This window comes from Phacochoerus africanus, chromosome 9, assembly GCF_016906955.1.
Source record: "Phacochoerus africanus isolate WHEZ1 chromosome 9, ROS_Pafr_v1, whole genome shotgun sequence".
Lineage (NCBI taxonomy): Eukaryota > Metazoa > Chordata > Mammalia > Artiodactyla > Suidae > Phacochoerus > Phacochoerus africanus.
Genome location: NC_062552.1, coordinates 35,639,199 through 35,664,065, shown reverse-complemented (window position 1 = coordinate 35,664,065; position 24,867 = coordinate 35,639,199). Strand labels below are relative to the sequence as shown.

General features: G+C 41.6%; 1 protein-coding gene across 1 annotated transcript in view; it reads right to left on the bottom strand.

The window, feature by feature from the left end:
* Positions 1-24,867, bottom strand: part of DNAH8 (dynein axonemal heavy chain 8) — a 269,859-nt gene that overhangs the window by 44,206 nt on the left and 200,786 nt on the right. Inside the window, 7 exon segments of the mRNA XM_047797103.1 lie at positions 1,474-1,590; positions 9,726-9,742; positions 9,745-9,880; positions 10,222-10,374; positions 13,340-13,413; positions 21,226-21,428; positions 23,820-23,938. Coding sequence (XP_047653059.1) covers positions 1,474-1,590; positions 9,726-9,742; positions 9,745-9,880; positions 10,222-10,374; positions 13,340-13,413; positions 21,226-21,428; positions 23,820-23,938 — 819 coding nt within the window.

The following is a 24,867-nucleotide window of genomic DNA, read 5'->3' as shown; positions in this document are numbered from 1 at the left end:
GTCAATACATTTAGGGTAGAAGTAAGGATGCCTGATTTTTACTTACTTTCTCTTGGTTAAAATTTTATTTTTCAGCTTCATTGCCTTTCAAAGCAATGATTTCAAGGTAACTGTAACGTGTATATATATATATATATATGAAAAACGATAAATAATTACAAAATGTGAACCCATATAATTTTTCATCAAAATGTCATACTCAATTTAATATCCCTCGGTTATTTCTAAGAAAAATGATGGCTTGATTCTAGAGTTCCCCCTAACCCAGATAATAATTCATCATGGCTCACCATCATCATATGATACCGTGGAATCTACAATTACCTTCAAGATCTACTATGATGAGGGAGAGAGGGAGAGGCAATAGGAAACTTGTATTTATCAAGCCCTTACTAGGGCCCAAACACTGTGCTTTCACAAATGCAACCCCATTTATTCCTCATGGAAACCGGGATTATTTTATCTTTTTTTTTTTTTTTTTTTTTAGGGCTGCACCTGTGACATATGGAGGTTTTCAGGCTAGGGCTCAAATTGGAACTGTAGCTGCTGGCCTACATACACCACAGCCAGAGCAACACAGAATCCAAGCCGTGTCTTCGACCTACACCACAGCTCACGGCAACGCCAGATCCTTAACCCACTGAACAAGGCCAGGGATCAAACCCATGTCCTCATGGATACTAGTTGGGTTCGTTAACAACTGAGCCATGAAGGGAACTCCTAGGATCATTTCATAGGTAAGGAAACAGGCTCTGAGAAGCTTATCATCTTGCCCAAGCTCATGGGAAAAACAGAATTCCCACTCTCTTGTAACACAGGTGGAAAGGACAACTGGGTGTGCGTTCTTAGCTCAGGGACCTTGAGGAAGTCTTTTATCCTCTCTTGTCCAGTGCCTCGTCAGCAAAATGGGGACAATAGTAATGCCTTCTGTATCTGCCTCCCTGAGCTGTGAAAATAAAAATGAGACCCTGCTCTTGCGGGTACTGACAAACTGTGAAGCGACACACAGAGGTCAGAGGCCATCGTTAGAAATTGTTGCTATTTCTCTGCATAAGCTTAAGTATCTGTTAAGATGGGGCTTAAGGGGCGAAAGAACGTTCGTATGGGCTGGGCGATCACATTCTCACTTCTGAAGAGGATTCTGAGGAGGCACGAGTGAGCTAGAGGAAGAAAAGTTGAAGATACACATTCTCTTGAAGTGTACGTGGCACATGGATGTGCTATGCACACGCTGAGTTTCATCAGTGCTCTGCCTCTGCTGGGTACCTGCTCAGGAGAAGGCAGGTGCACTCCTGTGGGCAGTGGGGGTGTGAGTGGAGATGGCTGGACCAGTAAGCGGGTGCTTGGAATGCTCGGTCCCTTTTGGGGGAGATGAGGGGGCCTCAACAGGGTCACTGTATATTCCAGACTGGGAATATACACAGAACATCAAGGACTGCAACAACAATAGACAAAAGAAACCATTTTACTCACTTTCTTAATATCGCATTCATCAAGGTGATTCTGAATAAACTGAACACTGGCTGAAAAGTCAGCAGAATTAAATTCATAAGGAATATTCCATCCTAAGGGGCCAAATTTGCGTCGCTCCTTAAAAACACCAAAGAAAATTGTTGGTTGAGATTTTTAACTTGTATGCAGCTGATTCCTTTTTTTTAAATTACTAAAACATAAAGTACAGTAAAATTAAGGCATGATATTGAAATAAGTTGATGTCATAAAAGAACAATATATGACTTTGGATATATTGAGCATTAGAAATACTATCCCCTGGCTCTAGAGGCAGATGGCTTACAAGAACAGATGTCCAAATATTTGCCAAATTGGAGATCCTGGGTTCCAAAAGTCCAGGTCTCTACTGTCAACTCAAAAAAGTGCACTAGGTACTCAATAAATTATCTGTTGAATGAATTCAATTTATTTTAAACTGAGCTCTTGAAAGTTTCAAATGTTAAACTTTGAATTTTGGTTTTTCAAGTTGAACAACTTAAGCACTCAAGACTCCCTGCTGGTTTTGACTTCCTGCTGGTTTGACTTCACAGGCTTGCAGTTTCGGGTTCTGAAAACTAAAAATTTTATGTTGTAAAATATGACACGTCTGTCTTAAAACACTCCTATTGTCCTCACTGGTTCTCTCCTATGAAATCGTTTTAAATTGCCCAATTACTCATAAATAATCAAACAGGGCTCAGGTCAAATGACTCAATTGCTTTGACATCTTGGAGACCATTTGAAAGGAATGTAAGTGTTAGAACTGATAGGGCCAGGCCCTGATCACCTAGCAAACCATATAAATTAACTCAAATGCTACCGTACCATCAGCTTTCCCTGCCTCCACTCACACTCAGTCTCACTAAGGTCTGATTATTGATTCAGATTCACTCCTGGACTTTTGACTGTGCCTTTCCATGTGGAGAACAGAATCCCAACAATAACCACGGGAAAATGTAATTCTGCTTCTCTACCTCTCAATATATACTAAGTGCATCTATGGATTCTTTCTCTCCATTGCCTTCCCCAGCCCCACGCGTGCTCACGCAAACACACACACACACATACACACACACACGAGTTTCCACAAGCCATTCCAATACTTCTTACTATAGCTGTTCCACGCTTTAGATCCAGAATAATACCCCCATTTAAATGAACCCAAATGAATGTTAGTTTGAACAAATTCAGGGACAAGTCAGAGAAGAAACTGAGAAAGGGAAAAGGTTTAATTACTGGTTTTTATGGTATGCTTCTTAGCTATTGAATAAACTATCAAAATTAATTTGAGTCCAATGCCCCGGCCCTTGGAGATAAGACTGAGGGCCAACAAATAACCCTTAAAAATGTAAGCTACTATATTATTGCTAGAGCTCTTCTTCAGGGTAGGGTGTCAAATGTCACATTGACATTTGCACGGCGGGTGTATCTCATAACCCCATTCCTTAGCTAATTAGATTAAAAAAGGACAACCAAGCCCCCAAAGACCCAATAATCTCCCTTCTCACAGGAATTTGGACTCAGAGTCCAGAATTGCTACTGGGAGTCTGTCCTAGTCAGAGCTTAACCTAGGGAGATTTGTAAACACGGGAGAGTGAAGCACCACCTTCCACCTCAAACACAGGGAAGAAAAGGAGGAGCGAGGGCAACCTCAACAAGAGGAGACATCGCTCCTATTTTTGTCTTTCCCTTTGCACCTGCATCTTAGGAAAAGGATCATGGCTGTCTAATAAAAATTAGTTGATTATGATCAGAATGAAAGGCACTCTCTCTCTCACTCTCTGGAGGGTCAGTTTGGGGGCCGACATATAGTTTTGACTTTCTTAAGTGGATCCCCTCAAACACTGAGCTGGGTCTCTTCCAGGTTATTCTGGGAGCAAGGGTGGGACAGCAGCAGGAAAACATATTCAGCAAACCCTTGAGTCACTGGAATTTCTTCCATCTTGAGGACTTCAAAGAGAAGAAGGCTAATCGCTCAGGAATAAAAAGCAAATGTTTTCCCATTTTTTAAAAAAGAGAATCAACTCTAAAATAGTTTTACCTGTGTTTGACTTAATTTTGAAAATTTACTGTTTAATCAGACAGGAGACCGAATGAAGAACAATTCTTTATTTCCAATTACTGAAGCTGCTTAAATTGGCACTCTGGAAACACTCCTATTTACACGCACTGTGAATAATTGCAATTCAGTTGCTCCTTAAAGTGGGATCTTTGAAAATTGCCCTAATGCTGAGGTTTGCTTCATTTTACATTACTTACTCTCCATTTTCATTTAAAGTATTCACTTTTTAGGTTGGTGCAGTAAAGTCATAGACCATTTAATTCCTTTTGAGGATTAAAAAAAAAAAAAAAGAGGCAAAAATCTTGGTGTCTTTTCTTTCAAAAAAAAAAAAGAGGTCCTTTCACTTCCTTGCTTGTGTGTGTATGTGTGTACTCACTGATCCTTATAAGTGACAATAAAGGGAAAAAAAAAAAAACCCTGAAGGATCACCTTGGAATAATATCAGAATAGACTCAAACCACTGGAACTCATTTGGAAGCTCAAGAGCAGAGGACTTTGCCAGAATTTGGAATACTGACTCTCTCCAGTCCAATCAGTATTTTTCAAACTATGGGATGAGTCCCTCATGATGTGATGGAAAAATACTAGAATTGGTGAATTTTCCAGAAGTTTTAATCTAGTGAAGAAAATAAGATTTAGAAACAAGGAAAGAACAACATGGTAGAGAGTATAATTAACTGTCAAAACTTAACAAGTGATAAGCTTGAAGACATTTAATCAGAGGCTCCTGGGAAAATGAAACAGCAGCTGGTCTTCGAAAGGAAGGGAGAAAAGAATCTTGGGCTTGGTGAAGGTCAGAAGCAAAGACAGGAACACAAAGCCCATGATTTACCCAGAAGGAGGCTGCAGGATGGACAACCTCTGCTGAGTAACCCGAACTACATACCCAAGTGATGATTCAGAGAGGGAAGGTAAGCAGATCCAAGCATCAGGAAAAAGAGCTAAAACCCAGAAAGGAGGAGTTCCCGTCATGGCGCAGCGGAAACGGATCTGACTAGGAACCATGAGGTTGCAGGTTTGATCCCTGGCCTTGCTCAGTGAGTTAAGGATGTGGTGTTGCCATGAGCTGTGGTGTAGGTGGCAGGCGTGGCTCGGATCTGGTGTTGCTGTGGCTCTGCTGTAGGCTGGCAGCTACAGCTCCGATTAGACCCCTAGCCTGGGAACCTCCTTATGTTGTGGGTGTGGTCCTAAAAAGAGACAAAATACCAAAAACAAACAAACAAACAAACAAAAAACCCTGAAAGTTGTTATTATCCATTACTAAGCGGGAGAGTGAAGATTTTAGGAAGGCCAGCACACTCCCTGCTGAATTTAACCATAATGATTCCTTCTTCTTTTTTTTTTTTTTGCTTTTTAGGGCTGCACCCACAGCATATGGAAGTTCCCAGGGTAGGGGTCCAATCGGAGCTGCAGCTGCTGGTCTACACCAAAGCCACAGCAAGGCTGGATCTAAGCCATGTCTGTGACCTACACCACAACTCATGGCGACGCAGGATCCTTAACCCACTGAGCAAGGCCAGGGATTGAACCCACGTCCTCATGGATACAAGTCAGATTCGTTACCAAAGAACATATAACATATGCAACTACTGTCGAAATATGGAAAACCTGGAATCCTCCTTAGAACACTGAAGAAAAAATTGTACAATGGATATGTACAATAATAACATGATGTCAAGGCTTCTTTCAGTTTTATGGTAGAATTTACCTCAGTCCAAAGATCCTCCCTTCCACAGTCCAATGCAGAATCACTTCAGCCCCATCTTCCAAACGAGGCTTTCTTTAGGGCATCACACCCTATTTATTTAATAGCTAGAGCTCACATAAAATGAAAAGTACAATCCATACGCAACAATCCAAAGGAAACTTCAGCATGTAAAACTGATTAACAGAAATGGTTAGAACTACTGGGAAACACGATAGAAGAAAGTGTAAAAGATCTTTTTTTTAAAAAAAAAATCTGTCTCATGTTACTGTAATTATTCTAAAGAGATGTGCACTAAGGACTTGAAAACCACGTCTCCCAAAGCAAGAAAGAACTGGTAGACAGACTCGTACATTGGAAGGGCATGTCCGTCAAGGCTTAAACTTGGAAAAAAAAAAAAGAGAGAGAGACAAGTAAACACTTTTCTGAATGAGGAACTGCTAGCAGAGGCATTCCCTGGGTTCCATAGATATGGCCATTTTAATTAAATATTTAAAATTTTAAAATGAACCATGGGAAAATTTCCAAGTTTGCAACTGTAAGCCCTTAGAGCTCCTAATCAAAGACTCTCGCAATAAACCTCAAAGAGTTGTGTAAGTCAAATGAGAGGGAGAAATATCCAAACAATGAAAGGGACATAAAAATGACTAAAGATTCCTCCCTTAAGGGCAGTGGCTCTTTGCAAGTTAAGCTCAATCCTCCTTGCAGGTTGGAATCCCTTGGGAAATTTCTGAAAGGACTCAGCACCCCACCCCAACACCTCCTCCAGGGCATTCTGGGGCCCAGGCAATGCCTGAGAAGCACTTCTTATGATGTGCACTTAATAAGGGTCCAATGTGCTGCATAAACAGTAGGAGGCACATGGACCATCGATAGGAACAAAACAGGAAAGACTCTGACTTTCTGCAGGAGCCTTTAGGAGGAGACTACAAGTGGAACAGTTGAGTTTCAGAAGACCAAGACTTTGGAGGAAGATACATTTAAAATTAAAATCCTGACAGGTGAGTATGGGCTTGCTCTGAAGCCCAGATCTGTGCTACACTGGAGTTTCTGGGAAACTGCAGAGGGAGAATATTGAGGCCAGAGGGAAGCTTCCCTCAAGAGTCTCCGAGAGTCAAGAGGATGTGGCCCCATTCGCAGGAAGGAGTGGCCCGAGAAGAGGAGGCAAGCGCCACACTGCTGGAAGGAGAGGATCCCTCAGGGAGGGCAGGAGGGCTGGAAGGCCAGGGCAGAGACATCAGCCATCTGCAGCAAAAGCGGCTGGTGCTGCATGACTTCCGGGCCAGCGTGGATGTTAAGTGTCTGGAGGAGAGGGGAGGGAAGCCGGGGAGTGTGGAACAAGAAAGCCTAGTTCAGAAGTGGATGGTGCGTCTCTGCAACTTCCCACGGTGACACACAGGGCACCCCCTCCCAATGCCCAAGCCTGAACCCATCCTGCTGACAGCACCCACCACTCTGATATCCAAGAAAGTTGTCCTGGACCAGCCAAACCTACTTCCCCTTCTTACAGGTCGTGGGGTTGCTCATTTCGTCCTCTGCAAGAGGAGTAGGGTCTGCATAACACATGATGCCCTTGGGTTGAGGTGAGTCGACGGTGTGTTGCCAAACCATGACTGGGTGAGAGAAATACCTGTAGGGTGGGTGGGTGGGTGGTGGTGCTGCTGCTGTGTGTGTGGCTATTTTACTAGGTCCTGCCTTCTAATGTGTGAGGGACTCTAGCAGGTGCCCCTCCCTAGCCCAGGAGCTCCAGATTATGTGACATGAACCAAAACCCTTTTCTTTTTTTCAATCTCCACAAGGACAAAAGTATATATACACGGTGTTTGTATAAAGCAAGGGATGTCTGGGTTAATTTGGAGGGATCAATTAATCAATTAACACATCAGGGATTTGGCTATTATGTCCAACCCTAGAAAAGCATAAACCACAATCTGTCTAATTCGGAACAGTCCTTCCTATAACAATAGTTTCTTAAACTCAGATGTGCACACAGATCACCTGGGCATCTTTATTACAATGAAGATTCCAATTCGGCAGGGTCTAGAGTGGGGCCTGAGACTCATCTCTTACACGTTCCCGGGTGATTTGGATGCTGCTGGTCTCAGATCACAAAGCCCTAAAGAATTCTGGATGTTTCTCTCAAGCTGGCTCTATCCTAACCAAGAAAAGGTTATGTTTAGGCAATGTCACAGTCAATATTTCTGAAAGCGATGAAAGTAGAACAGGAGGGAAAATGCTTGAATCAGCTACAGTTCCTCTGTAATCACAGAACTGGATAACAGTGTTATAAACGGGAGAACGCTTGAAAAATCACCTCCTTCTGCCTCTAGACACACAGATGGGGCAACAGGCCCCGAGAAGGACATAACTGGACAAGCCTTACAGAGCTCATTGATGTCACAGCAGAGCTAAAGTCCAGGCTTCCTGACTCTCCATGAAGTGCTCTTTCTAGCACGCTACGATTAGAGTTTAAAAGACCTTCAACTTTTTATTCACAGCCCTGCCACTGTTAGCTTCACAGCCCTAGTAGTGGGGATTTTTTTTTCTGTTTTAGCCCAAATACAAGTCACAGTAAGTGCAAGCACACTTCAGGCGCATGACTAGACCACGGTTCTATTGTTCTTCTTTCTAGCACCTGGATAATGGCCACTAAAAGCACAGTTTGCCATGTTGACCATATGGAAAATACCCCCAGTCATCTGTCCATGATAAGCAGGGTGGAAAAGCTGAATCATCACTACTAGGAAAAGAATCATAAAGTTTATTATTTGTGAATTGAGCATTAAATAACAGAGTTAAAGTAATATTTGTATTAGAATGTGATAAGGTCTAGCAAACCCAACAATTCCCAGATAAGAATGTATGAAATCAGCTTCAGTGACTTGAAAACTATAATTTATGATCCAAAGGCCACAATGGAACTTAGTAAAAATAACCACCCACAAAGCATTTAACCTGAGTTTAACTCTCCCAGGGTTGGGGGACAGATAAGCACCAGCCGTGCCCTCTACAAAGAGCCCTCTCTGCCAGGCAGCATGAAACCTGGCCAAGTGGTGGAGACAAGGAGGCTGCAGGTAAATATGCCCAGTATTTTCCAGGGTAGGCACCACAAATGCCCTCAACCTTTGGGCAGGGTAGAGAGAGATGAGCTCAGACTCTGCCGGCCACTGTGCACAGCTAAGCATGACTCCTGGTTCAAGCCAGCTGATTCATCTCGTCCTCACTCCAACCTCAGGGAAAGAAGAAATGCAGGAAGGAGTTAAAGGAGCCCCTTCATCTCTCTGTGATATCAAGGGGTGAATCAAGTTAATTAAAATTACACTGCTTGCAAAAATAGAACAAAACATAAAAATCGATATATAGAACAAAACCGTAACTAATGAAAAAAAAATCCCATAGAGACATTGCTGGGTAGCCATGAAATTATGAAATGACTACCTAAGCACATGGTAAAAGCAAACAGCAAAAACCTGAAAAAGACAAGTGACTCTCGTGACTCCTCTTCCTTCACACGGTGTGTCGAAACATATGCAGAGTTGCCTGGTGGCTCAGCAGCTAAGGATCTGAGGTTGTCACTGCTGTGGCTCAGGTCGCTGCTGTGGCTTGGGTTCGACCTCTGGCCTAGGAGTTTCCACATGCCTCAGACAAGGCCAAACAACAACAACCAAAAAAACATACTTGCATCCAAGGAAGGCAGCATGGAGTTTGATTCCTAGCTCTACAATTTAGGAAAGAACGTAATCTCTCTGAGTCCCAGTTTCTCACCTTTAAAATAGTGATAAGGATCTCATTGTGGCTCAGCGGGTTTAAGGACCCAATGTTGTCTCTGTGAGGATGCGGGTTTGATCCCTGGCTTCAGTCAGTGGGTTAAGGATCCAGCACTGCAGCAAGCTGTGGCTTGAATCTGGTGTTGCTGTTGATTGGATATAGTGCCCTGTTGAGTGGCTGTGGTGTAGGCTGGCAGCTACAGCTCCGATTTGACCCCTAGCCTGGGAACCTCCATATGCTGCAGGTGTGACTGTAAAAAGAAAAAAAAAAATGGTGATACATCCTATCTTGAAAAGTGGTTGCTAGCAGGACATGAGATGATGTATATAACATTCCCAGCCAGCATAGGCACTTTCAAGGCCAAGCTCCAACCGCATAATCCATGGGTTCATCCCATTTGTTGAGCTCTGGCAACACCCCTGCCCCAGTTGCTGCTTTGATGGGAAGGGTGAGGGTGTGGGGGATTCAGCAGTTACAAAAGGACAAAGTTGTTTCTCTGGAGAGTCGAACCCTTCAATGGCCAGGGTTGGGGCAGGGACAGGAGGGCCTGTTGAATACATAAACAAGTATGCAAACCCTGTACCAGGTGGGGAAAAGTGCCCTAAAGGAACAGGAAAGCAAGGTGAGAAGAGCAGGGAGCAGAGAGGCCAACAGCATCTTTAGCATCCTTTAAACGTGCCAACTGCTCTCCGAGATTACCTGCACAGTGGAGTGTAAAATGCCACGGCGTAAAGCATTGGCTTCCACATGGGCAAATTACTGATATCCAGGAGGTCTTGATTAATCCCAGCAAATGTTCTCTTCAAACCTGCACGTACGCCTTGGGGTGGCTCATTAGTGAATTTGAGAGAAGTCTGTCATGAAAAGCAAACAGTAGTTTTGTTTCTATCAATTACTGTGCAGGATAACATAGAAATTACAATACATCAGACAACACCATGCTTAGGTACATAAATGTGTAAACGAGTTACATTGATCAGAGTTAAAGCCCAACTATTAATACCAAGTCTTAGAACTCTTCTGTGGGGATATTTACTACATAATCTTCACAATTAGAGTCACGGGAAAGGATTTTGCAATGCAGATATTACTGAACCAAAAAGGCCTATCATGTGTTCCCTCTTTCAGCAATGCCAGTCATGTCATCTTTATTCACGTAGCTCAGGGAAAAGACACGCCTCTCATAGTAACGAACCTGAAGCAATGTGATAGGAAACCGATCGTGGGGCTCGGTGGTTATCCACACTCGGAAAGTATCATCGCTGGCGTCAGTGGTGATCAGTGTCTCTAGCAATTCTTCCATGAATTCCAGGCCAAGGTGACAATTCTGGAGTAATACCCAGCCACCCTGGATTCAAAAATGATTTCATATTCATTTCTCGTAACTTTTTGGCTATAACTTTAATAAAACAATATGTACAAACGTTTTAAAACTTTATCTGTTGAGCACTTTTTTTATTAGCGTTTAGTTGATTCACAGTGATGTGCCAATTTCTGCTGTACAGCGAAGTGACCCAGTCTCTCTCACTCACACACACACACACACACACGTATATATTCAGTCCTTTTCTTATATTATCTTCCATCCTGCTCTATCCCAAGAGATTGGATATAGTTCCCTGTTGAACACATATTTTTAATAAAATCATTATAGGTCAATGTAATCATTTTCCCCCTGCTACGGGTAAAGCTGATTACTTGGATACTTGGAATCAGCTGGGTTCAAAATGATTGTATTCCGCCACCCCTGGTACCGAAGGGAACAGGAGTGAAAAACCTGAAGTTACATTTGTTTAAGTACAGTGTGGGCACCATCTACTGGGGGGAATGGGTATCTTGGAATCTGTAACTTAAATTGTCCTGCCTGAGGTAAATCAGAAAGGACTCACCCCCCAAACCAAGCCATCTGTTGTTAAAAAGAGAGGTACTTATTACTTCATTAAAGTTGGAGGTGTCCACAAACACTCACTAACAATCAAGTTAGGAAGAAAAGAGAATTTTATTCGAGCCTAATGAAGATTAGCGCCTGGGAGACACTCAGAAGCTCTGAGAACTGTTAGACGTCCGTCCAAGGCAGTCATATAAACTTTCAAGACAAAGGATTGTACATCAAAATGAAATGCTGACATTTCACATAAAGGTCACCAAAGATGCATGGTTCGGGGAAGCACATACAAAGCCACCAGTCACCATGACCCCGTACAGAGTTGGGAAAGAATGCTAATCTTTTAAGAAGTTACATTGCTAGAGTCGGAAGAAAGGAGAAAAAAAATTGATCTTTGTGTTCAAGCAGGGGTTTCTCCCAGAGGATGTATGGTTAATGTGTAATGCAGACACACAGCACCCACTAAAAGAGGAGACCCAAAAGAGCAGAGAGAGAGAACTGTATGTTTAAATTTTCTTCTCCTGCCTTAATATATACACTTTATTTCACCAGAGTCAATATATTTGGTGACATTTTCTACCTTAATACTAAACCTTATTTGTCATCACACCTCCCATATATTTCCGAAACCCCAAAGCTTATTGAGCACTACCTAAATACTTGATAAAACTTTCTTTAGCAACACAAGTTGCGTATTCATCACCATTCTCTGAGGACATAGTTTTTTAGCTAGACAATATGTTGATATCCTTATATAATGAGATCAGATAAATATAGCTACGAATTAAATTTTTGAGCTCAGTATATACAGGGAAAGGCTTCCGTAGTATGCCTTCTGCTGCAAGAGAAAATACAACCCAGACTGGCTTAAACAGCAAAGGGAACATGCTGGTCTAGACAACTGGGGTGTCTAGAGAAAGATGAACCTCATGGCTAGTTTCTGTCTTCATGGATCCAGTTACTTTTTGGTTCCCTGCTCTGCACTCCACAGTGTAAGCTGTATCCTCAACCTTGTATCAGAGTTCCTGTCGTGGCATAGTAGAAACGAATCTGACTGAGGTTGCGGGTTCAATCCCTGGCCTTGCTCAGTGGGTTAAGGATCTGGCATTGCCGTGAGCTGTGGTGTAGGTTGCAGATGTTGCTCAGATCCTGAATTGCTGTGGCTGTGGTGTAGGCCGGCAGCTACAGCTCTCGTTAGACCCCTAGCCTGGGAACCTCCATATGCCGCAGGTGTGGCCCTAAAAAGACAAAAAGACAAAAAAAAATTAAAAAAAAATCTAAATCTGGTGACTTTCAAGTAGCAATGTGAGTGTAACTGTTCAAGGGTTATTGCTGTTTGTTTTTTGGATAATGCCATTGTTATCGATATTTATCCCACCTTGAGAAACAGAACATGGAAGTTATAAAAGCTAGCGTTCCAAAGAAGGTGAATGTGAATGCTACATTCACATTTAAAAATTTCTCACGTGTGGCAACTAAAGAAATTATTTAAGGCCCAAAGTTAAACTGTCAAATCACTCAATAGAGTGAATCACTTGATCTGAGTGAAAATAATTATATATAATTGCTTTGATATATATAAATCAAAGATAATATATTATTGAATTTAATTAAGTGATAAAGATTAAGGCTTCGGGCACTTGAGAATGAATGACTAGCCTGAAAATGTGATGACCCAAGCGGAATGTTCGCCTCGCCCATTAACCCTCTCTAGTCATTAATTCCCAGGGAAAAGCTGCACCAAAGTTGCTACAGACATTATGAGATCAAAAGCTTAAAAATAAACCAAGATCTTACATTATTTTTATAAATGGTGCAACTTATTGCTACTGAAATTGTTATCTACCAAGCATTTCTAGAAAATTAATGTCCTGTGTATTAGGTGTGATGAAAAATATTTCTCAACATTCCATCCGGCTTGCAATTTTCAATAAAAATCCTTATCAACATTTAAACATAACATCCTCAAAATATTTCTTATTTGCCTGAAACTATCCAGGAATGAAAAATGAAAGTCTTAACATTAACTGAAAATTGAAATTTGATTGGCTCAATCTGTCACTTCTTAAGCGCTATCTATTAAAATTGATCATGACATTCTAAGACTGCTAGAGCTGCATCCTCAGGAACCACAAAGAGTGTCTGCCAAATTGTCAAAAAAAATTTAGTGAAAATGAGATGGAGCCTATACTACATAAAATGGAACATGTTTTTTTGGTGGGGATGTCAGGAACAAACTAGCTTGAGGTTGAAAATTCATAGGTAACCAAAGATTGACATACATACATAAACAAAAATGGAAAATAAACAATTGAGCTTCATACTTCACTAAACACTGGTGGTCCCAGGTAGACCAGAAAGCCAGAGGAATTATGTCAAGAATGTTGCATAAGAAGTAGGTAACCAGGTAACCATTGCTACTACACACCTGCTGCATTGACATCTGAATCAGCTTTCGAGCATGTACTTCTTGTCCTTGTCCCATTGAGATGGTTCTGCATTCTGTAACAAAGAAGGATCGCTAGGATAAAACATGGATTTTATAATAGGATTGGGACAAAAAATTAATTTCTTAATGGTCATAGCCTCCCTCCCTCTGTGGCTTCTGTCAGGAGACTTTGTTATTCAATTAAGTCTGGCTTTTGCTTGTGCTGAGGAGAGAAGTGAGTGGAGCAGACACTGGAGGCACCACTTAGAAAGGGAAAAGCAAGGGGAGAGAGAGACAAAAGGTATAAGGCTGGGACTTTGGAGAGTTTGCGGGTCTCTGGAGATAATGAGGAGAAAAAACTGCCAGGGGAGAGGCAGCTACAATGCTATCATAGGTATTTGGAAGGAAAGTTTTTTTGTTTTTGTTTTTTTCTTAATGCTTTTTAGGGCCGCACTCGCAGCATGTGGAAGTTCCCAGGTCGGGGGTCAAACTGGAGCTACAGCTTCCAGCTTATGCCACAGCCACAGCAACACAGGATCCTTCAACCCACTGAGCAAGGGCAAGGATTGAACCCGCAACCTCATGGATGGATACTAGCCAGGTTCATTTCCACTGAGCCACAACAGTTTTGGAGTTTTGCTCTATGTTTTGACTAGAATCTTTTAGGATGCCAAGCTTGCAATGTTTTCTGTTTGGGTTTTGTTCACATGTGTCCATCTTCTGTGGCAACTCATCCCTATGAGGTTTACATTCATGGGTCATTGCTCCTCGGGATTAAATCACCATCTTGGAACTGAGCATGAGGGAAAAGCGGATTCTATGCCAAGATCAGAGGTGTGACTACAATACGGGAGAATATACGCTTTAGGCTCAGTAGTGAATTTGATGTCCCAGGCTGAGAACTACTGTCATATGAATTCACTACATTGAAGATGTCTCTGAATCATGCTTGTGAAATTGGAATTGGAAAGTAACCTTTTTAAAATTTTTTCTTTTTAAGGCCACACCTGCGGCCCATGGAAGGTCCTGAGCTAGGGGTTGAGTCCAAGTTGCCATTGCCGGCCCACGTCACAGCCACAGCAACACCAGATCTGAGCCACATCTGCAACCCACGCCACAGCTTGCAGCAATGCCAGATCCTTAACCTCCTAAGGAAGACCAGGGATCGAACCTGCATCCTTATGGATACTAGTCGGGTTCTTAACCTGCTGAGCCAAAATGGTAACTCCATGGAATTGGGAATTAACTTTTTAAGTGAGGCTTTGTGGACCCAGATCTGCTTGTGTTTTAGAGGCATGTTCTCTAGATCTCTAGATCTCTAGAGGCACAGGGAAAGGAGGTCAGTGGAGACACTGTGATGCAGTGTATTTTTGCCCTGCTCTGCTGGATGAGCCTGGTTCCTCAGAAAAATGGGCTGCTGTGGATGGGCAAACAATGAGACTGCTTTGGGAACTGCTGGTAGAAGATAACAGAGGACGGGAGAAATTCACAGCGTGGAGAGCGAAGTCAGGAACTAGAGTGGAAACTGCCAGGGACACCATTAAAATAGCACCATGGGGAGTTCCCGTCATGGGGCAGTGGAAACGAATCCGACTAGGAACCATAAGGTTGCAGGTTCGATCCCTGGCCTCACTCAGTGGGTTAAGGATCTGGCGTTGCAGTGAGCTATGGTTAAGGTTGCAGATGCGGCTGGGATCTGGCGTGGCTGTGGCTCTGGTATAGGCTGGCGTCTACAGCTCCGATTAGACCCCTAGCCTGGGAACCTCCATATGCCGCGGGTGCAGTCCTAAAAGGACAAAAGACAAATAAATAAATAAACAATAAACAAACAAATAAATAAATAACACCATGGGGTTAATGCCAGAGATTCTGTAAGGGTTTGCAGGGTGTGGTGTTGGGGTTATTCCTGGACTCAGGCTCACAGGTGACACTATGCAGTGGGTGCCTGAGAGAGAATGACAGGGCGCTGCCTGAAGAACTAGGAACAGCACTTGGCCAAGGGTTACTGAACAAAGCTTGATCTTCGCACCAAAGCCCCCATGAGGAGGAAGGATGCAGAGGGTGCGGTAGGAATTGTTTTCGCAGGTAACGCCGCATAATTATTCTTTGGTTTTGAGTTTTGAGTTTGGGGGCTTGTCTGTTTGGCTTTTGGCTGGTTAGTTATATTTGAGAGACTTTAGTAAGGTCTCAACCGCCTTTCTATTTCTTCTCCAAATTAGTTTTGAGTGTCTTTCACTTTTCCTCTTTCTTTTTTTAATTTTTATATTTATTTGTTTATTTATTTGTTTATCTTTTCTAGGGCTGCTCCCACGGCATATGGAAGTTCCCAGGCCAGGGGTCTAATCAGAGCTACAGCTGCCGGCCTACACCACAGCCACATGCCAGATCCGAGCCACATTTGCACCTGAGCCACATCTGCGACCTACACCACAGCTCCAAGTAGTGCCGGATCCTTAACCCACTGAGCGAGGCCAGGGATCGAACCGGCAACCACATGGTTCCTAGTCGGATTCATTAACCACTGAGCCACGATGAGAACGCCTCTTTTTTTTTTAAACTTTAAAAAAATCTAACTAAATAACACGTTTATAATGAAAGCTTCGTAAGATACAGAAGACCATAAAGAAGAGAATGAAAATCACCAAAATCCTTCCATAAAAACCTTCATCCTAATGTTTTTCCTGTGCACAATCCACAATCACTTACCCTCATTTCAAAATTCAAAACACTCCGAACTCTGACAGTTTTGCCACAAAATCATTTTGGTGGCAGAGGCTGACCTGAATGGATATGAGGCTATTTATAATCTTTATTTATTCATAGCTTTATGAATATTAATACTTTCCTCTGCAATGTATTGTATAATATACAAAATATCACCTTTCCAAAGGCTGGAAAATTCTGATTTCTGTAATATATCTGACCCCAAGGGCTCTGAATAAGAGATTGATCCATATTGAAAATTATTAAAAAAATTATCAATATGTGAAATAATACACATATGTCATTTTATATTTCTATTTCGTAACAGTAGGTATGAGTATTTTATTGTCTTTAACTATTACTGGGAAATAATTTTTAATGGTGGCATAATGCTCCACCGTGCCAATACTTTCTTGTCCAGCCACTCCCCCTTCGTATATTTAAGACACTTTAAATTTTTCAATATTGTAAATAGCACTAAACATCATCCTATATGAATCTTGATGTGTATCTTTCAGTTTGTTTTTATGATAAAACTCGTATGTGTAGAATAGTTGGAACAAAGTATACGAACATTTTTAAGATTCATGATACACATCAAAAAGAACTCGCGCCCCCCCTAAAAGAACTGCCAGTGTCTCCAGCTGAAATGGAATGCTATAATTCCCAACCCCCACCTCCATCTTCCTTTTGAAATGGAGCAGGGCCTAGGGGGTCCTCCCAAGCCTTTCTGTGTCCCCCACTTCCTGTCTACAGGAAAAGGCGTCAGTCTTCTAGACCTTCCCTGAGTTCCAAAGGGCAGATTCAAATAGTTGCTAATTAGGGAAGTGGGGGGATGCAGAAACAAAGGAGAAGGAGTCAAGAAATAACAGAGCAGCAATAAAGAGTCCTGGTTCCTCCTCAAGGGAGGCAATAACAATATATCTTTGAGTTCTTCTACGAGAACTACAGCCCCCACCCAGGTGGAGGTAGGTAACTTCCGGCTGAGAGCAAGATTCCTGGACCAGCCGTATGACCTCACCACCAACCAATCAGAAGAAAGTCACACACCCTGCAGCCCTCACCCCAAATTTTGCCTTTTAAAAACTCTTCCCCACAAACCATCGGGAAATTTGGGTCTTTTGAGCATAAGCTGCCCATCCCCCTCGTCTGGTCCTTGCGGTAAGCCTTTCTCTGCTCCAAACTCTCCTGTGTGTTTGTTGGGGCTCACTGTGCCCCAACTTGGATGCAACAGCAATTTGCCTTTTTATTTTAGTTATGGTGATTTTGACATAACAGAAGTTTTAAAACGTCGGTCAAATTGTCTAGCTTTTCCCCTGGTTTTGGATGTTGGTATTATGATTAAGAATATCTCAGCCACCCCAATAGTATCAATACAGTCTTTTTATTCTTCTTATAGCCCAAACCACTTAAAACCCAAACCTTAATCAACGTAGGCTGTACCTTTGAGTTTAATGTGAGATATAATTCTTTCTTTCTTCTAAAGTTAACCTGCTACCCCAACACTGTTTATTGACTAATCCATTTTTCTCCCACTGATTTGAAATGTGAGTCTTATCACAGGCTAAGCTATTGTATACACTGATTCTAATTTGGGGCCTTTCATTTTGCTCTATTGATCTGTTTATCTACTCTGAGTCAGTTCCACACTGATTAAATTATGGCCATTTGATAAAGTTTTAAGTATCTGATGGCGTTTGTTCCCCATTATTCTTTTTCCTTTTCAAGCTTTGTTAGCTATTGTTGTCCATTTATTGCTCTAGATGATCTAAGATCCCTCTACTATCCAATTAGGGGAGAAAAAAACACTGCTGGAGTTTCAATTAGACTTACATTTCAATTTATAGATTAATTTAGAGACTATTGACATCTTTACAATATTGAATCTTTATACTTGGAAGGTGGTTCAATTCTCCATTTTTTTCTATCCTACTTTCATGTCTCTGAGAAAGTTTTAGAGTTTTCTTCTAATCGGTATTTTAAAGATCATTTCTCAGTTTTATTTTGATTGCTATAGTGAATGGGATTTTTATAAGAATGTTCCATAGATTTTTTTTTTAATATCTTTATTTTGGAACTGGCCCCTTTACTGAACTAAGCTATTAAATCTAATAGTTTTTCAGTTGATTCCTTTGTGTTCTTAGGTCAGACAATTACACTGTCTGAGAGTAATGTTGATTTTTGTCCCTCTTTTCCAGTAGTTATACCTTTTATTTATAATTCCTACAATACATCAGCAATATCCTCCACAGCAATACCAAATGAGAGTGGTGACAGCAGACATCTTTGTCTCCTTCCTGACTTTAAGAGGCACGTCGCCAATTGTTCACCCAAAAAGCACGAGGTGCATATTCGTTATCATACTGATACCATATTCTTCTATTCCCACTTTTAAAAGCCAAGTACAAATGTTGAATTTTTATAAAATGCCTTTTTAGCAGTTATCAAGATAATAATATAATAGCTTAAGGAAAAGTCTTTCACTTATTGTTGTGCCGAGATTTTTTTCACACCGCTATACCTTTCTCAGATTTGTCTATGCATCCTACTTAGTCAAGACACATTATTATTTTTTGCATGTTATTTTAATGTTAACACTGAATTTTTCTTGCTCGCACTTTGGGTAAGGTCCCAACATTTATATAGATAAGCAGGATCAATTTGCGGTTTTCTTTCTTTTATACAGTGACTATTTTGTTCTGTTTTTGATATTAGGATAATGCTATTCCCTTAAAATAGAGGAAAATGTATCCTCTTTTTCTATGTTCTGAAATGGACTATAGCAGTCATATTTTAACAGATTTACCAAAAAAACATCCGAACTCAGTGCCTTTGCTGAGGCAATTATTTTAAAACTTCTAATTTTTCTCACCTTGATTATTGGTCTATTCAGGTTTTTCAACATTTCTGAGAAAAACTGTAAATTTATATTTCCCTGCAAAAGTCCACTCTAATGAAATTTTAAACATTACTACCATAATTATATACCATGACCTTATTATTTAAATTTTTTCACTGTATAGTTTGTTGTGCTCATTTTCTCATTCCTGCTGTTGTAATTTGTGGGTTTATATTTTATTTCTTTGTTCTGTTTCATTTGTGTTTGGATTCTATTTTTAAATCCATCCTCAAAACCCCTTTCTCCTTCACGCAGGCTCCTAAAACACAAATCCATCTGTTTTCTCCCTCTTTTGCAGGCACCCAGTGCTTCTGTGCAGAATTTATCTCCTTTGAATCTCTCACCCCAGAGACTGACAGGTTCCACAGTGAGAAATTTTCCTTCTTTTTCTACAAAAACCTACTTGATTTGGTTTCATCCCTCGAGTTGAGGTCAAGTAACTGGTTAATTCTCCCACTGAAGGCTGTGAGAGGTGATGAAAGAGAAAGGCCACTGAAGTGGGATTCAGAAGCCCTGAGGTTAAGTCCTGAGTCAGATCTGCCACCAATTAGCTCTGTGGCCTTAACTCCTGACCTTCATTTTCCCAGCTATAAAATTAGGTGCTTGGATTTCAGGATTTCCAGAATTCTATTCACCCTGAGCATGCAAGAATTACCTATTCTTCAGTTATCCAAACAAAACACCTCTACTTGAGGCTAGATTAATGTTATTCTGTCTACATATTAGTTTCATTTTCACACCCATCTGGGGGATTTTTACCCAAAGTGGTGAACAGTATGAGGTTTCCTAACTCTCCTAAATATCATTGTGTCCTTTGGTGTCAAAGTTAAATCTACTATGTTTCAGTATCCTAACAAAGCAACCAAACAGAAGCTCAAACAATTGCTAGAAAAACTGAAGTAGCAGCAAGAAACGGAATCACCAAATTGCCAAGCAAAGCAGGATGATAATATGTAATAATACTACAGGTGATAGCACCATTCTGGCCTTACGTATTTATTTAAAGTCATCCTTAAAAAGTCTCCCAAAGGAGACCTTGAGTTAATTTCTTTACTCTACTCTTAAACCCTTGCCCTAGACAATAGCACTATTTTGAGGTAAATTTGAAATGCTAACTCTAGTGGAAACCACCCTTCCTCTGGGAACAGTATCCTCTTCTAAGAGGAGCCCCCCCACTCTGTCTCTAGCTCCATATAGGTGGTTCTTGCCGTGCAACCATCCCCACAGCAACAGCTCTCTGATTGGCCCAGAAAGGAGCACATGACCAAAGCAAAACCAATGAACTTCTTCCTCGAATATTTGCACCTGGGACCAAGAGAGTAAGGGGAGATCCCTGGGGAAACTGAAACCAAGCAAGGCCCTGTGGGGCTCCTGGCACAAGCCTTTCTGTATCCCCCATTTCTTGTTCTTAGGGAATAAGCTTCAGCCTCGACCTTCCCAGGGTTCCAAGGGGCAGGTTCAAACAGTTGCTAATCAGGGAAGGAAGAGGATGCAGAGACCTGGGAGGAGCAGTTAAGAAACAATACTATAGCCCTGGGGCAGGGTCCTAGTTCCTCCTCAAGGAATACAGATAACAATACCTTAGAGTTCTTCCAGAACTAAAACCCCCAACAAAAGGAAGATGTTAATGAAGCATTCTTCATTCTGTAAAGAAGGACCACCAGCTTTGAAAAACAATGAAAGCCTAATCCTTATCTGTGGCCCTATTTTTCACTCCCAAACTATAAAATCACCTCCTCTTCTCTCCCAAGGAGGGCGCAGTCTTTAGGGCATTAGCCTGCTGTGACCCTCCTTTGCCTGGCAAAGCAATAAAATTATCTTTTCCTTCTTCGACCTAAACCCTGTCTCCGTGTTTCTATTTGGCACCGGTGGATGGAAAGCGTCAATGGATGAATCCCTAAATAACCATTACACTAAAATGGTTACGTTTTTCCGTTTGTGACAAAATAGGCTTTGTTGTAACTTTATACAGACACAGCAATAAAATTTGCTCCTGCCTGTTCATTCTTGCTAGTCTGCTATCCATGAAGTACAGACATCTGCTTACAACTTAAAAAAAAAAAGAAAATCAGTATATGGTAGATGAGGGTTTCCTTTCTGCACAAAGATATCTGTATCACACCCTCACTCCAGGAAGTCTGAAATGGGAGGAAAGAGGAAGAAGTTTAATATTTTTTCTCAGTTTTATGGGTATTTTGATGAGAATCAGCTATAAAATTATGACAGGCAAAATCTGGGGCAAAAAATACGGAGGTTTTGCTAAATTTCAGATTGCTGACCATACCTAGCTTCAATTTCTTGGCCAATGCGTCAATTTGAATTGTGGGATCGGATCCCATGGACAGGAAACATATCAAAGGTGTTCTTGTATCACTTTCTTCCCAAGTTTTCTCCAGATTCAGGATAACTGGTTCTGTGTACTTTTCCTCCAAAGAATCTGCAATATACTTTCTTGCTTGAAAAACAGTACGGTCTGGGCACCAAGACCTAGCAACACACACAAGGAAGAGTCAATAAATTCAGTGTGTTTATTTTTCTTAATTCACTTTTTTTTTTTTTTTTGGTTTTTAGGGCCACACCTGTGGCATATGGAAGTTCCCAGGTTAGGTGTCAATTGGAGCTGAAGCTGCTGGCCTATACAAAGCCACAGCAATGCGGGATCCTTAACCCACTGAGTGAGGCCAGGGATCAAACCCACATCCTCATGGATACTAGTTGAGTATGGTACCACTGAGCCACAATAGGAACTCCTTAATTCACTCAAATTTGAAGCGCATAAAGAACACACAATTAGCAAAAAGATGACAAGCGAATTCTCCTTTCTGCAGATATGAGTGAGAGAGATGGCAAGGTTTTCTATTCCTGGTTGAGTACAAACTTAATCACATGGTTTTGATACCAGGCATAAGCAAGGAGTAGGGCAGAGCCAGTTCTGTTGCCCATCTACAGGGGAGCTAAGGAGTCAACTGATCCTACTGACTCATTATCAGAAGCAGCAACTACTCTGAAGCTTTAATTAGTTTTTGTTTTGTTTTTTTTTAAACATCAATGATTATCCCTAGCAATTAGGCTACCAGCTTCAGATAAGCAATTCCCCATTCAAACTAATGCACAGGAGCACATTCACTCTTGGTTCTGGGCACTCAGCTGAGATGCAAGGGGTTCTGGGCACTCAGCTGGGATGCCAACTGCAGTGTGTGATGGGGGCCAACCTGCCGCACACTCGAAGTTCTGCGGTCTTCAGGGTGAGATAACATGTCAACTGTGTCAGAAGTAGCTTCATCAGTAAGCATTTATTTAATACCATCTGTGTAGCCTAGGTGGTGGTAGTTTCTACACAAACAGCAACACCTTAAATGAATGTCATTTGATATTTTTAAATGACAAGCTCTATGGATTCTTAGTTGCTAGTAGATTATTTTATTCATTTGACATAGACTCAATTTTTAGATGATGGATAAAAGATGGACATCTATTCCAATAAAAACAAGTAGCCCTTTCATACTCTGTCATGAGGTCACCATTGCTGACAAGTCTGATCACTCTCAATGAGTGACAACATCCAGGAAACAACTTCTTGTAAGAAAGCCCAGGGGGTTAACATGAGGAAAGACAGAAACTACTTCAAAATAATCCTATCTTTTATTTATTTCTTAATTTTTTTAGGGCTGCACCTGTGGTTCGTTAACCACTGAGCCACGACGAAAGGAACTCCCTAATCCTATTTTTTGTTATTCTTTTGGTGGTTTCATCTCTCCGCAACTCCATACTTCTGCTTCACCCAGTAAAACACACACACACACATACACACACACATACACACACACATTCTCTCTCTCTCTCTCCCTTTGATCTTCCAATAGAGAAGCCTTCCTTGAGCTACTGTATATTGGGAAACTATGAAAGGTGAGAAGAAAAAGAAGAGGAAGAATGTTCCTCCTCAACATCAATTTCAAATATTTCCTCCAAAAAAACCTTTGCTTCCATTTTAATAGTCAAAAGAGCATTCATACATTTCAACAGCACAATATTCTCAGTTAGCTCAAACAGTAATTGCCTTGTAACTTTGTGAGATCTGTCTCTTTTTTTTTCTTTTCTTTTTTTTTTTTCTTTGCCATTTCTTGGGCCACTCCTGCAGCACATGGAGGTTCCCAGGATAGGGGTCTAATCGGAGCTGTAGCTGCCCGCCTACGCCAGAGCCACAGCAGCAGGATCCGAGCCGTGTCTGCGACCTACACCACAGCTCACGGCAACGCCGGATTCTTAACCCACTGAGCAAGGCCAGGGATCAAACCTGCAATCTCATGGTTCCTAGTCGGATTCGTTAACCACTGCGCCAAGATGGGAACTCCTCTTTTTTTTTTTTTTTTTTTTTTGGCCATGGCATATGGAAGTTCCTGGGCCAGGGACAGAATCTGAATCACAGCTATGAACTACGTCACAGCTGCAGCAATGCTGGATCCTTTAACCTACTGCCCCGAGCCAGGGATCCAACCCATACCTCTGCAGTGAACAGAGCTGCTGCAGTCAAATTTTTAACCTACTGCACCACAGTAGGAACTCTGAGATCTGTTTTTTTAAAGAAGTAAATTCAACAATAAATGATTCACTCAATGGTAAGTGATGACCAAAGTGAATAGTAAAAACATATTTTTCATGTATGTTTTGCTAAAAGTGCTATCACTAATATGCTGTCAAAATAAAGCATTCATCACTTTATTTACTTGTCAAGGAACTGAAGAACTGCATCCAATTTGGAAGCACATACATTTACTATAGTAACTATGGGGATACAGTGACGTAAACTCACTGAAGTAGGAGCTGCAACTGGACACTCTAGTGAGGGCTGCTTCTAGCTCTGATACGACCTCATCTCACCTGATAAGTAGAAGTTTGCGGCAGGTATCTAGTGAGTCGTTATATCCGTCAGGGATGATTTCCTCCTCCGGAGCATCTTTATCAAACCAGCTTTTCCATCCCTTCTCATTACGAGATATCTAAAATAAATAAGCCAATTAGCCAGCCTCAAGAATACACGCAATTAGAAACAAATAACCTAAGAAGGTCACTCTTTATAGGCAGAGAGGTTTTTAAACATAACCTCACTGTTTACATTTTTCTTCAGAACCAAATGACTCAAAGAGCTTGGATGCTGCTATTCCCTTTCAGTTTTTCCACTGCTTTTCTACATCATTAACTATAATTAGGACCATGTATCAATTACCCTAAACGATTCAGAAGGAAAAAACACAGACTGGGGTTTCTCCAACTCAGCATGATAGGCATTTAGGACCAGAATAAGGTGCCACTGAGAGGGGCTGTCTGGTGCATTGTAGGATGTTTCACAGCATCTCTGACTTCTACCCACCCATTTCCAGGAGCACTTCTGCCCCCAGTTCATGGGAATCAAAAAGTTCATGGGATTGTCAGATGCGCTCAGGGTTGCGGGGTGGCGGTGGCACCAAGTTGCCCTTGGGTGAAACACTGACAGACCTCTCCGATAAACCTCTGCATGTGGACCTCTACTTAAACCAGTGACAGGTGACAAAATCCAAACTCCATTTTCCTAGTGGTCCCCCACCTTGAGACCTTAAAACTAAGAATGGATGAAGTCCCTCCAAGAACTGGTCTCACACACCTGTTCTTTCAGAAGCATGGAGACAACTACAGGTTCTCAGAGGCATTAAAAATGCTCCCTGATGTCCAAGGGCTGCCTAACGATGAAAAACCACGGATTGCTGAGCCCAACGCTGCTCCTCAGCAGCAGTCAGGCTATGTTATTCAGACTGTGTCTGAAGCATGTTTTAAAAGCCATGGTAAGCGCTAATAGCAAATTGCAAATATTTATACAGCAGATACTAGGTGCAGATCCACGGACTGTAGTTTTACTTCTATTATCCCGACTTTTCACTGAGGCACAGGGAGA